Below are 14,511 nucleotides of genomic sequence, written 5' to 3'. Positions count from 1 at the left end.
TTAGATACTCCCTTTCTGTAAGGAGAAGTTTCTTCTTGAGTCTAGGCAATGAATATTTTGGTCATTCAGTACACATTCAAAAATTTTAATAGATGTTTTTACAATTGCTTTCCCAAAAGGCCATAACAACTTTCTTTTCCACCTGCAAATCAGAAAAGTACCCTTTCCGGAGTCTAGCCAGCAGTCCATATTAATTGATTTTGTATTAATTTCGAAAGTGTTAAGTTCATCTGAATTTTCTCCCCTTTTTGTCTTTTTCTATCTTTAGATTACAAATTACAAACATTCCTTTCTAGATCCATTTATTGACATAATTTTGAGATTTCTATATATTAAGATATAAAATAAAACACAGCAAAACAATAGTATCATAGTATAATACATCCAAGTTAAAAATGACTTCTCCCTGTCCACTAGATTATACAAATATACTTGTTCATACTTAAATTTCACTATAAAGTTGATATTGTTTCTTCTTGTTGAATTTTTCACATTTTAAGCTTTTAACTTAATAGAAATTTATTTTTGCATATGTTTTAATGTTCTTTTAAATAATCTGCCAATCGGTTATTTTAAGCCCCACTTAATGAATAATTTATCATTTTCTCCTAATGACACTGCCAAATTTCCCTCTAAAAAAGTATTTACATCCTAAAGGGGGGACTTAATCTGAATAAATGTCGATAAATGTGAAAAGTACCTGGTCTTTCATTCTTGCTTTTCTTGGCAATGTAACTGTATTTAACTCTGAATCTGCTGGAATGCTTCTTAGTTCATGCTCTACTCTACAGATATTTTCATTTAGTGCTGCTTCCACTTTTCCAGTGGATGGTGCTGGGGAAGAACATGCTGAATCAGCAGGTTGAGGAGATATGCTTTCTCTTCTGTTAGTCCTGTCATTGTCATCATCATCATCATCACTGGACAAAATTACTATAAAGAAAATGTTAAATACTTCAGGTATTTCATTTCTGTCAGTTAAATATGTAAATATATTCTACCAAAGCGGGAAATATACCAAATTTGCTTTGGATCTCTTCCAGAACTGAGATTAATAAAAACGAATGAAGATATAATCCGTTCTATCTGATGAAAAGTTCAATTTGGAGACAAAAATGAAGAAAGCATAAGAACTGTCTTTTCTTAAAATTAAGAATATACAAATAAGAAATTATTCTGTAGTCCATTACCATCACCCACACAGGAAAAATACACAAGTTACAGCAAAATTTGAACATTTATCATAGATCTACTTCAGAGTTCTAGAAAGTCTCGAGAATGAAGATAATCTGCATATAAACTGTTCACAAAACAGCATGCATTATAAATGTGTGTGGAATTCCATGGGACCAAATAATTTTATTCCACACAGGAAATCACTAAAATCATAATTGGTCCTTGGGAGAACGTGGACCACTGTTCATTGCTCAGTAAATTCTGTGGAGTAAATGAATGCGGCACGAAAAGATATTATGAAGGGAATTTGCTCTTAGACCTTCTACTCATTATTGGTCTTATCAAACTCATCTTTGTATCAAAATTCCCCACAGCCACTCACAATGCACTTGAGTCAAACCCTAACTCCTTACTATGGTTTATAAATGTACATAATCTAGCCACTGCCTACTTCAACTTTCTTATACTACTCCATTTCCCCCTCTTTCTGCTCCAGGCACATAATCCACTTATATTCTGTTCCTCAAACTCCACAGCTTGTTTTTGTCTGGATTGCAATTCCCCTAACACTTTGCATTTTTGTCATCAAATATTAGCCTTTTGATTGATTATCCCATCTAAAGTAAGCATCCAGATACTTGGCATATTCACAACAACTGCTATAAATTTTCTATTGTTTTTTGTTGTAGATGTTTACTTGCTCTTTCCCCACTACATATAAGCTATGAGAGAGCAGGATCATTGCCTTGTTCACTGCTATATTCCCGGAGTCTAAAACCACCTGGTGAAGAAAAAGAATTCAAAAAATCATGTTGAAGAACATATAAACTTGTATAAGCAATTTTCTTTCTTAAAATCCCACAGGTAAATGTTTGGTTAATATTTTTTGAGTAATACACATGCTCCAGGGAGACATAATCCCAGCATCACTCCACTTGGCTTTTTTATTTTGTTGTCTGGTCTCAGAAGCAAATGCCAAACTGGATCCTTTTGGACCTATTTCTTTAACAAAAAAAAAAAAAAAAATCTAACAGGCCAGATTAGCAGGTCTAAGCAGATTTATACATATTTGAAAGTTAGGGTTTTTAATTTACCTCAGTTTCTCTTCTCTGTGAAATTAGGCTCAAAAATGGTACCTATTTCAAAGAACTGTCACAAGAACAAATGATTTAATATACAAAAGGTTTAGCACAGTGCCTGACATATATAAGCTTTAAAAAAAGTTCATGAACTGCATAATATATTTACGAAAAACCATATGGATACGTATTATATATTAAAGGGGAAGCGTACTGTTCTAATGATAATTATTTTTATGGTGCTTCAGGGACACCTCTATATCTACTATATAAAAAAATTCATTTTAAAGCCCCAATGCTGCAAATCATACTACATTGCTCTTGTTTTGTTAACTTAAAATAAATGAGGGTTGTGCTCAATGACACCACAATTGCAAAGCAAATGGGAAGTGTGCGAAGACACCATATACTTAAAAATCTTGTTCTGATAGCTCATTTCATTCTATATATAGAATACATTCTATGTGATATGTAAGATTCTGCATCAGGGTCTATGATGGATGATCTGTGTCCCCTCAAAATTCATACGTTAAAGCTCTAACCCCCCTGTGACTGTATTTGGAGATACAGCCAATAAGAAGGTAACAAAGGCTAAATGAGGTCATAAAAGTGAGGCCTTAATCTAATAGGACTGGTGTCCTCATAAAAAGAAGAAATGCAGATTTCTTTTTGCAAGCATAGAAAAAAGGACACATAAGGACACAGTGAGGAGGTGGCTGTCTACAAAGTGATGGCACCTTGATCTTGGACTGTCAGCCTCCAGAACTGTGAGAAAATAAATTTCTGTTGTTTAAGCTACTCAGTCTACAGTATTTTGTTATGGCAACCCAAGCATGTTAATACAGGATCTTTGTACTTATATTCCATCTTGTTCCTATACATTTCAGCACATCCCTCTCCTTACTTCATTCTGGGTTCTCTTCAAAAGTTACTTCATCAAAGGTGCCTATTTTACCACCTATCTAAAATAGCACCCTTCCTCATCTTGACACCTAACAATTATCGCTCTATTCCCTGGATCTTGCTTCATTTTTCTACACAGAATTTATCACAATTACTTGAGACACTGTACATTTTATTAATTATTTGACCACCCAGGACATAATAAAAATTCCATTATAATAAACTACTTTAATAGGAATAAAAATTTAAGAATGATTAAGTATATAAGGAAAACAGACTTTAGAACCAGAAAAATGTTTTATTAAAATCTAAACTCCAATAGTCCCTAAGTATATAATATTGAGAAGTTAATCTCCTTAAGCCTAGGTTGCCTCATTTATAAAATGGGATGTATTCATGCCTACCTCACATGACTGTAAAAACCAGAACTGGTTAGTGTATATACCTTTATCACAAAGCAAGGCACATTAAGCATTCAATAAATGATATTTTTATTACTAATACAAAATGTTCTTAAAACATATTTTTCCATGTATTTTAATGGGAAATACTTAGTCTTCAATTGTTTTTTTTTTTCTTTTATGAGCTGGGGAGGGAAATTTATGCTTTATGATTTTAATTCATGGTTGATATGGTCCTAGGTTAAGCTCTGAATAGTAAACCACTTAAGGCACCTCAACCACATGAATTTATTTATTTTTTACTTATCACCCTTAGCCTTATTAACTTCCAGTTCTCTCATCCTAGAAATCTCCTTAAGATGCTAAGTTTCCTATAGAACATTTGGCTCAGTAATAGTACCCGGTAACTACCTAGTGAGAGTGTTCTTCATATCTAACCATTAAAATGTAAAAACCTCACCATTAGGAAAGATTCAAATGACATTAACAATATTTAATATTGTACTGGTATAACACTAAAATATATCATAAAATATTCACCAAATACCAACACCATCATAATATAACAGAATGTTGGTTAGACACTCATCACACAGTAATCATTTTTTTAACCAAATTCTTTTTTTTTTTTTAAGATTTTTAAATTTATTTGAGAGAGAGAGAGCATGAGCGGAGGGGCAGGAGAGAGAGAGAGAGAGAGAATCTCAAGCAGACTCTAAGCTGATCGCAGAGCCTGATGTGGGGTTCAAGCTCACGACCCTGAGATCATGACCTGAGTTGAAACCAAGACTTAGACGCTTGATCAACTAAGCCACCCAGGTGCCCCTGAGTTCTTTCTGAAAAATAAGATAACGTACTGGTATGAGCTAAGGTTTTTATATTGAATCAAACTGAACTTGATATATTTCCCAGGTTAAAAAATTTTTTTTTAATTTTATCCCCTTTTATTTACCAGTTTTTAAAGTAATGATTTGGAACCTAAGCAACCTCCAAATGTAACCAATGGAGAGCTTTTCTTCTTTTGGGGGGATTAGGGAGGGATATCATTATGATTAATTTTAATTATCATTGTAATTAATTTTAATATATGTGACATATTTCAATAAATAGTAGTTATGATACCTTCTGTGACCCAAGTAGTACCACTACTGATCAGTAGGAGCCCTTTCTTTTTAGCTCCCGTGTCCTTCTGACATGTCCACAGTCGTTTTTGACTGCTTCCATGCTTCCTGATATGAGTAGATGATCTAGATTTATTAAATACATTCCTGCTCTGGTCTTGGAGTCAGCCATTTCTCTGAGAAGTTCTAGCTATTTCTACTGAGAAATGGTATTCAAAAACACAAATATGGGACCTAGGATCGTTCATTTCTATTTGAGAGAATATATATGATACTCTCACACTATTATCTCCAATTCAAGTTTAAAATTATGGGACTTTTACTTCTCTGATTTTACTTTTGAACTCCTTTTCACTAACACTGAAAATCTTGGTTTCTGGGGATAATAATTGCTTATTTGCTTTATCATAATATATGAGTTTAAAAATAACAATACCAATATTATTAATCACAATATTACTAAGTACACTTAGGATTTCTTTGTAGTTCTAGTTAACCTTAAAATATATCACATTAGGAATGTATAACCACAATATTATTTTAACTTAAATTCATTTGAAATAATTCTTCTGTGTGTTCAAGCCACCAACTAAATACAAAAATAAGTTCATCAACCAAGTTTCATCTTGGTTTTTATTTTTTTTAAACTTCCAATTTAATTTTGTTTTATAATCATGTAAAACATTTACATGGCTCCAAAGTCAAATCTACAAAAAAAAGAGTATGTTTGGAAATATCTAACATCTATCCCTAATTCCTAAATTGTTTCCTCCCTTCTAACCAACTACTTTTTAGAATTAGTTTTTGGTATATCTTTCCATTTAAAAAAACCTATATTCATTCTCCCATCCTTCACAAATAAAGGACAGCACATATTCACTCTGATCTGTACCCTGCCTTATTCATGTTATTAAAGATCTCAGAAATCACTCTACAGAATATTAAGGGAGATCTTTCTCTCCTTTTACAGCTATGTATGCTATAGTTTATTCAACTACTTCCTGATTGTTGCCAGTCTTTGGCTATTTATTACAAACAGGACTACATTTCATATACACACATATATGTACCTATGTCTAAAGGTAAGAAAAAGATTTGGGGGAAGAGTAAAAGTGGCAAGGAAACTAGTTTTCACTGAGTCCTTTCTGTGTATCAAATACTTTATTTACTGGGCTATGCTAGGCAGTTTAAATGTTTTATTTACTTCTTCAAAAACACTGTCAGGCAGAAAATAATCCATTTGCAAATCAGAGAGATTAAATTAACTGAGCCAAAGTTAGAAAGTTTGGCATCATTGGCATTTGACCTATGAATTGGGCCAAGGTCAGTGCTTTTCTTTTTTTAACTATTTAAGATGGACAGGATGAGAACAAAGTCAGTTATTTTCCAACTACATGGACAGTTTTAATCATCTACCCAAAAAACATGTTACATAACTGACACAAGAGATACCTATTAAAACTACACTTCTCAAATATGCTCATGCTCACATTAAAAATATATGTAAAAAATACTGGATCGATATAAGTAATACTAAAGGGAGTAAAATACTTACTTGGATCATTTAGGTCTGACAGGCTTGTTTTCCTTTCTTTCAGGTTTGTGATTTTCGCTACTTTTGCCCTAGGTAAAATGACTTTCCCATTAGTCTGTAAATAATTCTGTCTACTATCATCACAATTCACAATAATATCAACTGGAATCTTTCCCACACTGCTGCCATAAAACTTCTTGGATGGTAATGCTGTGTTTTGTGACTTCTGTCCTCCAGAATTCTGATGAATTGATGTTCTTAATAATGGTCCAGTAGATTCACTCAAAGTTATAGCTTGTCTGCAATTTCTTTGCAAATCCTTAGGAAAAAGAATACCACAACTTTGGCATTTGGTCTGATTTTCCTTTTCTTTTCCACATTTTGGACAATATCCACACTGTTTAGAAACCTTAAGTTCCAAAAGAATAAAAAAAAAAAGACTTTGGCATTTTATTTCAACATCATTGAATAAAAAGTAAGATCTCAAAATTAAGTCTCTTACTCCCCATCATCATCACCAAGGCTCCCACAAAATGCTAAAAACTACATACATCAATCATGTTACTTGGGATTTAGCATCAGGAAGCTGAAAGGAATTTTTGGGACAATCAAGTCCAACAGTCTTCACAATGGACCATGTCTACTACTCAATGGCTACATAAAGATCTTCTATGACATACAGAGCATAAATAAACTTAATGGAATAAATATCTAAATCCTCAATCTCCACATATCATTCCAAAATCTGACTTGATTATGCCTCTGATGGAAAGTTATCTCCTGCCAGAACTGTTCTCATAGTTTAAAAAAAAAAAAAAAAAGCCCAACTTCATTTGAAATATTACAATGCTATACTGCCCTGGAGTATAAAAACCATGAAACCAAACAAAAGGACAATTTTAAATGGTGAAAAAAATCAATTCTAAATACTGGTTAACAAAAACTTTTACAAGAAACTGATTTCTAAGACACTGCTTCAAAAATATTTTAAGGCAGGCCTAATCTAGGTTACAACTGTGAGACTATTAAAAATATTTTTGATGGTAGAGCTTCCTGTTATTCAGGGCATATAGTTTAGGAGTTCCAAGATTCTTTTCATACTCATGTAGTTATTTATGTGAAAAAGGTTCTTTAGCACATATGACTGTAAGAAGGAAAAATATAGAGAGATGTTGAATCCTGTCACAATTTGTAACATAATATTTATTCACAGACACAGGAATTGAGGAAAACAGTCAATGTTTCTAATTAAGAACTGCATTTCCAATAATTTTACTTTTTATGTCAAATAATTACTTAAACTATAACATATTTTTAATCAAAAGTCTACTATTAATAACCAAAGTAATTAAAAAAATTTTTTTAAACACTTCGAGCCTTATATCATAGAAAATAAGTGGGTAAACACTTCTGGCAGTGAGATGATAGAAAGAGACCATAATTATTAAGTGTTATAGTATTTTGATGCTATCAGATCCATATATGAAGGAAGTGAGTTAACCACTTTATTTTTAAATGTTACTCCTTTTACTGTGTCAACTATTACATCCTATGTAACTATTTAAACTTGAAACAAAAAATGTTGAATGTCAACTTAAAAATATGTAAGAGATTACACAGTTGTTTAAAAAAGTCTTTTAGGTGATAGAAGTCATCAAGCAGTTGTAGGAGGACTGACCTGTAAGTGGTAGTTATATATGATCACTTGTGTAAACATAAATTTCAAAAGTCATTGAGCTAAATGCTGGAGGTCTATGCACTTCTTCTATGTAAATTTATAACTCAAAAGTACGTAAGAAAGTCTAACGCCCACTGTTCTAGTTTTATCTCCTTGTTTTAAAGATGGAAAAACTGACAAAAATTATTTACCTTGTCCTACGTGATCCACAACAAAGCCGTTCTATTACACCATGTTACCTATTCAAGAATCTACCCCAGATAACAACAAAGAACGAAACCAAGCTTTAACCAGGGCAAAGCTGAACTCAGAACATTAGCTCACTATCTCTGCATAGGTAGATTAAAAACAACAACAACAACAACAACCATGTCTCTTTCTCAGCCAGTACATAGCAGAATTCAGTTATACTACTTGTGGAGTCTACGTCTAAGGAATTTTTTTCTCATAGCACTTTTGATAGGGCCCTGTGTATTTAGGACGCACAGTTAGCAGGAGAACTATGCAAACAACTGGTTAGACACAAATATGGGACAGATTATCTAACTCTGAAATTTTAGCCTACTGTCAGTAAGGGAAAGAAATAATAGTATAGTTAACACAGGTTTGAACTGCACAGGTCCACTTACATGATGATTTTTTTTATAAATACAGTACAGTACTATAAATGTATTTTCTCTTCCTTATGATTTTCTTAACATGTTCTTTTCTCTTACTTTATAGTAAAAATACAGTATAACGTAACATGCAAAATATGTGTTAATCGCTCATGTTGTTGGTAAGGCTTCCAGTCAACAGATTATTAATGAAGTTTTGGGGGAGTTGAAAGTTATATGCAGATTTTCAACTGTTCAGGGGATCAGTACTTCTAACTTCTGAGTTGTTGAAGGGTCAACTGCATATTTAAATGAAATAATGCAATTATTCCCTAATGAACTGCAAATGGTTGGCCATGTCTTACTGCACCTAAAAGGGAAACTCATAAATAAAGGAGCAGTCCCCACCTACATACCACCCTGCAATAAAATACCTAATTGTCTAAGAAAAATCTAAACCCCACTATTTTTATAATGAAAATGATAAAGCTGGGTACTAACTGACTCCAATTTTTCACTGTCTGTAACAAAGATTAATAGGACATATTTCAATGAACAGAACCCCATGAAAAGAAGATACTTCACATATTTCCTTTTATAAAATTGATATTAAACAGAAAAAGCATACACTATTAAAATTTCTGATATTAAAATACAGAATGAAATATACTGTGAGCTATCATATGCCTTCCATCAGCTAAGAAATACATACCTTAGAACTATTTGCAACAATTAAAAAACAAAATGCAGATTAGCTGAACCGAATATAATACTTAATTTTTCATGATAAAAACTACAGATTCAGAATTTTATCAAGCTACCAATCTCAAAACTAGAATCTCAATACTGCTCAATTACTTTTAGTGAAGTGTATATAAAGTTGTATACACTTCCATAACAACTTCATATTAGATACAATTTCTTCTGGAAAACAAAGACTGAAGTCTTATTTCCCCCTTTTTGGTAGGTAGACTTTTACAAAACAAAATAAATCCAAATCACTAATACATACTATCTGCCAGGCTTCACACATAAATAATAACCAATTATATTAATAATAATGAGCCTGTCTCTGATGAGATACCACTGAGACATCATTTTTAGTAAATATCCTTAAGATGTATAATCTCATTAAATATCATATATCGTGTTTTCTTATAAGCAGTACAGAGAAGAGCATTTCACAGACTACTGTGGGGAAAAAAACCCACTAATCTTGTCTAAGAATTAAAAATTACATAGAGGGTGGGTAGAATCTATTCTTTATGTTAAGAACAGAGTAAGAACAACTGGCATGGAAGTGAAAAGTAAAAGGAGGATTTATTTTGGATGTTAAAAAAATTCCGATAAGTAAAATACACTGGACATGATGAAGTCAGGTTTCTTAGAGAAGGAAGTTACAAACATGCAAAGTGGGAAAGACTAAAATAAACACTGTGGTTTTAGACTAGAATTGGAATTATCAGGATAAATTCATGGATTTTATTTTATTATTTTTTAGGGGGCTTTTTTTTTTTTTTTTTTTTTTTTTGCTTCAATCTCAAGGCAGCTCCAGACTAATTCATGGATTTTAACATGTACTAAATACTAACATAAACACACATATATTTACTAGTTTTGTCCACTGAGAGGGCCTATAAACATGATACCAAGTAGCAATGAGCATAACTAAGGCCCAAATATCTTCCCACCACTTATAGGAACAATGGCTCCTTGGAGAAACGAATGACTCTAGAGCTGCGACAGAGAAAACACAAACCATCTGGTTACATCAAAAATTAAGGGAAGCTCTCAAAGAATGATGTGGATATGTCAAAATAAAAGAGAAGCCAGCTTAAAGAACTTCCCAGGGGCCAAGACTGGGACAATCTGAGCACCAAAATAATAACAGTGACAGAATATAATTTTTTGAATAAGAATCCATGTTGTGTGAACTATACTTCAATAAAAAAAAAAGAACCTATACATTTGTGCTGATATAAAGGAATACATAGGTAAATATAAGATAAGGAAACCCTCTACCTTACAGTAGCTCATCTTATTAATAAATAAGAAATACCTACTAATTACAGTGGACAAATCTAGGAGAGTACATCCTAAGATAAAAGTTAATAATGTGAAAATCAACACTGTATGCAATCAGATATGACGCAATGATAAGAGTACAGAATCACTTCAGAGGATTCTTGAAAATGCATAAATCATGAAGAAACATCATACTCTCCACAATATCAAGGTGATGAAAGACATGGAAAGACTAAGGAATTATTCCAAATTAAGAAGACTGAAGATCAATGTAACACAATCTTGAATTGGATCCTGTTCTGATAAAGGACATTAATTAGGTGAAATTTGAATGGAGTTTGTAGATTAGACAGTAATTTTGGATCCATGTTAATTTTTAAATTTTGACAGTTGCACTCTGGTTATATAGGAAAATGCCTCCTCTCCACCCTTTCCCCTGCCTTTTTTAAGGAAACATGCACTAAAGTATTAAGTGATAAATGGGGATCATATCCGTTACTTATCCTCAAACGGTGCAGAAACACACACACACACACACACACACACACACACACACGGAAGGTGGAAGGAAAGCAGAGGGAGGGAAAACAACATATCAAATGTGGAAAACTAGAGAATCTAATAGAAGGGTATATGGATAGTCTTTTTGTTATTTCTTCAACTTTTTGTAAATTTTAAATTATTTCGAAGTATTTCTGGTTGACAGCTATTATTTGGAGTATGCTGCAGGAAGGCACTGATCAATTCTTTTCAGAAGATACGCATTCTACATTTTGGACAGTGAAAAAAATGACATAATGAAGGCAGAAAAATTTGCTTAAATAACTTTTCTAGGTCTTTTCTAGTCCTGTAAGAAAAGATCACCTAGAATTTAGTAAGTACTAAAAATAGTATTGATAAAAATACCAACTGATTACCAACAAAGAATAATTTCTCCACCCACCTCTAAATCAGTTAAACATTTTTTTGAAGCAGGAGACAGAGGAGGTGGAGACTGAAATGTGCTACTGTGACGTTTCTGTGGTACTTTCCTTTTAATTTCAGACTCCAGGTGTGATTCAGACTCTTCAGTTTTCTTCATTACACGATCTAAAGTTAAGAGAAAAAAACAAACGTACTGAAATTAAATTTTATAAATTCCTCATGATCTTTGCTATAAACAATGCTAATTTATATTATCAAGTTATGTTTTGGTTAAAATAAATTAATGTTTCACAACGTGTATAATAAAGAGTAACGACAACTTGGGAGTAGGGAAAGATGGCTGAGTAAGAGGATCCTGAACTCACTTCCTCCCTCAGGCACCAAGCCAACAACTACATACATTACAACTCTGAAAATGACTGGAAGATTACCAGAACAGATCTTCCACAGTTAAAAAAATAAAGGAAAAGGCACACTGAGAAGGGTATGAAGGCAGAGATGCAGCTGGGAACCAAATCCCCCACAGGCGACCCAAAAGTGGGAGGAGCTATCACAGGTGTGAAGGTCCTCACTGAGGAGTGAGGGGATCAAGTTAGGCACCCTAACTCTGGGAAGCACACCAAGAAGCCAAGCCACCATAATACCTGGCTTTGAAAATCGGCAGGGATTAACTCTAAGAACTTTGAAAATCAGTAGGCCTTAACTCTGGGAAAGCTGGAGGGCTACAAGAAAAAAAACCTGCTCTTAAAGGGCCAGTGCACTGTATCATTTAGCACTTTGAAAAGTACATGGGTTGTATAAGAGAGATTCATTGACCAAGTTTAGGACATGTGTGGAAGGGACAGGGATATACAGGAGGTTTTTCTAAGAATGAAAATACTGGGAACCACCATTTTTCTTGCCCTTCCTCAGCCTTACTGACCAGACACTTACAGGTACCAGTTCTGACACTATCTATCTACCTTACTAGCACTGCTTACCCCTCCCCAGCATTTGTCTGTGGACCCACCCGGACTGCCTCCAAAGCAACTCCCACAACACCATACCCAGTGAGCAACCCCTCAGGGACAGTGCCTCTCCTACAACCACACTCATAGCAGCTGCAGCTAGACCTCTCAGCCAGGTGTGCCAAGAGCTAACCTTATCCATCAGCAAGGCCACCACAGCCACAGCCAGGCCTCTCAGCCAGCCCTGCCCACCAATGCACCCCACAAAAGTTATGGCTTAGTCACAACAGGAAGGTGTATACATAACCTATGGAGGGATACCCCTGGAGCACCTGTTTCTATGACTAGGTGTGAATGTGTTACCTGACCTCATAGGATGCCTTCTATATAAGACCACTGCTTTCAAGATCAGAAGTAGCTGACCTACTCAATACACAGAAACAAACACAAAGAGTCAGAAAAATGAGGACACAGTGAGATATGTTCCAAAAAAAGGAGTAAGACAAAACCTCAGGAAAAGAACTAAATGAAATGGAGATATACAATTTACCCAATGAAGAATTCAAAGTAATCGTCATAAAGAGGCTCACTGGACATGAAAGAAGAGTGGATGAACAAAACAACAACTTTGACATAGAGATAAAAAATTTTAAAAAGAGCCAATCAGAACTGAAGAATACAATAACCAAAATTAAAAATACATTAGAGGGAATCAACACCAGATTAGAGAATGCAGTAGAATGGATGACCAATCTGGAAGATATGTTAATGCCAAGTACCCAAGCTGAACAGCGAAAAGAAGAAAAAGGTTGGGTTAAGGAACCTCTGGGACAACATCGAGCATATTAACATTCACATTATAGGGGCCCAAGAAGGAAGAAAAAGGGGCAAATAATTTAAGAAATAATGACTGAAAACCTCCCTAACTTGGGGAAGGAAACAGACATCCAGGTCCAGAAGCACTGAGAGAGCGCCCCAAACAATATGAACCCAGAGAGGTCCACACCAAAACAGATAACAAAATGTCAAAGATTAAAAATAAAGTGAGAATCTTAAAAGCTGCAAGAAAAAAAGCAAATAGTTACATAAGAGGGAAACCACATAAAGCCATCAGCTGAATTTTCAGCAGAAGCTTTGCTGACCAGAAGGGAGTAGTATGATAATATTCAAAGGGCTAAAGGAAAAAAACCCACAACCGGGAAGACTTTACCAGGCAAGATATGCATTCAGAATTAAAGGAGAATTAAAGAGTTTCCCAGACAAACACAAGTTAAAGTTCATCATCACTAAACTACCTTACAAGAAATGTTAAGGAGACATCTCTCTTTTTTTTAAAAGATTTTATTTTATTATTTATTGAGAGAGAGAGCACAAAACAGAGAGTGCAAGCAGGGGGAGGGGCAGAGAGAGTGGGAGAAGTAGACTCACTGAGCAGACTCATTGAACCCCAACACAGGGCTTGATCCCAGGACTCCAGGAACAAGACTTGAGGTGAAGGCAGATGCTCAAGGGACTGAGCCACCCAGGTGCCTTGGGACTATAAAAGCTTGTGCACAGCAAATGAAACCATCAACAAAATGAAAAAGAAACCTACTGAATAGAAGATAATTGCAAATGATACTATCTGATAGGGGATTAATATCCAAAATATATAAAGAACTCATACAACTCAAAATCAAAAAGAAAAACAATCCAATTAAAAAATGGGCAGAGGATCTGAACACTTTTCCAAAGACAGACACATGAGATGATGAATCAATATTACTAATAATCAGGAAATGCAAATCAAAACCACAGTGAGATATCACCTCACATGCCAGCCAGAATGCAAGTGTTGATGAGGATGTGGAGAAAAGGGAATTCTTTCTTTATGAGTGGGAATGTAAACTGGTATAGCCCCTATGGTAAACAGTATGGAGGTTCCTCAAAAAATTAACAAGGAGAAATACCATGGATCCAGTAATTCCACTACTGGGTATTTACCCAAAGAATTAAAAAAAAAAAAACAACTAATTTAAAATGATTTGTCTACCCCTATGTCGAGACACACACACACACACACACACACACACACACACGAATGTTACTCAGCCATAAAAAAATGAAATTTTGCCATTTGTGACAACA

The 14,511-nt window shown here is 34.1% G+C and overlaps 1 protein-coding gene across 16 annotated transcripts in view; it reads right to left on the bottom strand.

Moving 5' to 3' along the window:
* The window catches only part of SENP6 (SUMO specific peptidase 6), a 116,939-nt gene that overhangs the window by 38,751 nt on the left and 63,677 nt on the right, over positions 1–14,511 (bottom strand). For 6 of the 16 annotated variants that reach the window (XM_026507055.4, XM_026507057.4, XM_026507056.4 and 3 more), the window contains 3 exons: positions 11,457–11,602; positions 6,236–6,623; positions 701–933 (listed from right to left, as the gene is read on the bottom strand). In XM_026507055.4, coding sequence (XP_026362840.2) covers positions 701–933; positions 6,236–6,623; positions 11,457–11,602 — 767 coding nt within the window. The remainder of the gene's footprint in view (positions 1–700; positions 934–6,235; positions 6,624–11,456; positions 11,603–14,511) is intronic. The other 10 variants (XM_026507059.4, XM_026507061.4, XM_048219644.2 and 7 more) reach the window with 2 other exon arrangements.

The sequence above is a fragment of the Ursus arctos genome, unplaced genomic scaffold (assembly GCF_023065955.2).
Source record: "Ursus arctos isolate Adak ecotype North America unplaced genomic scaffold, UrsArc2.0 scaffold_29, whole genome shotgun sequence".
NCBI classification, from domain to species: domain Eukaryota; kingdom Metazoa; phylum Chordata; class Mammalia; order Carnivora; family Ursidae; genus Ursus; species Ursus arctos.
This window is presented reverse-complemented; position numbering and strand designations above follow the sequence as displayed.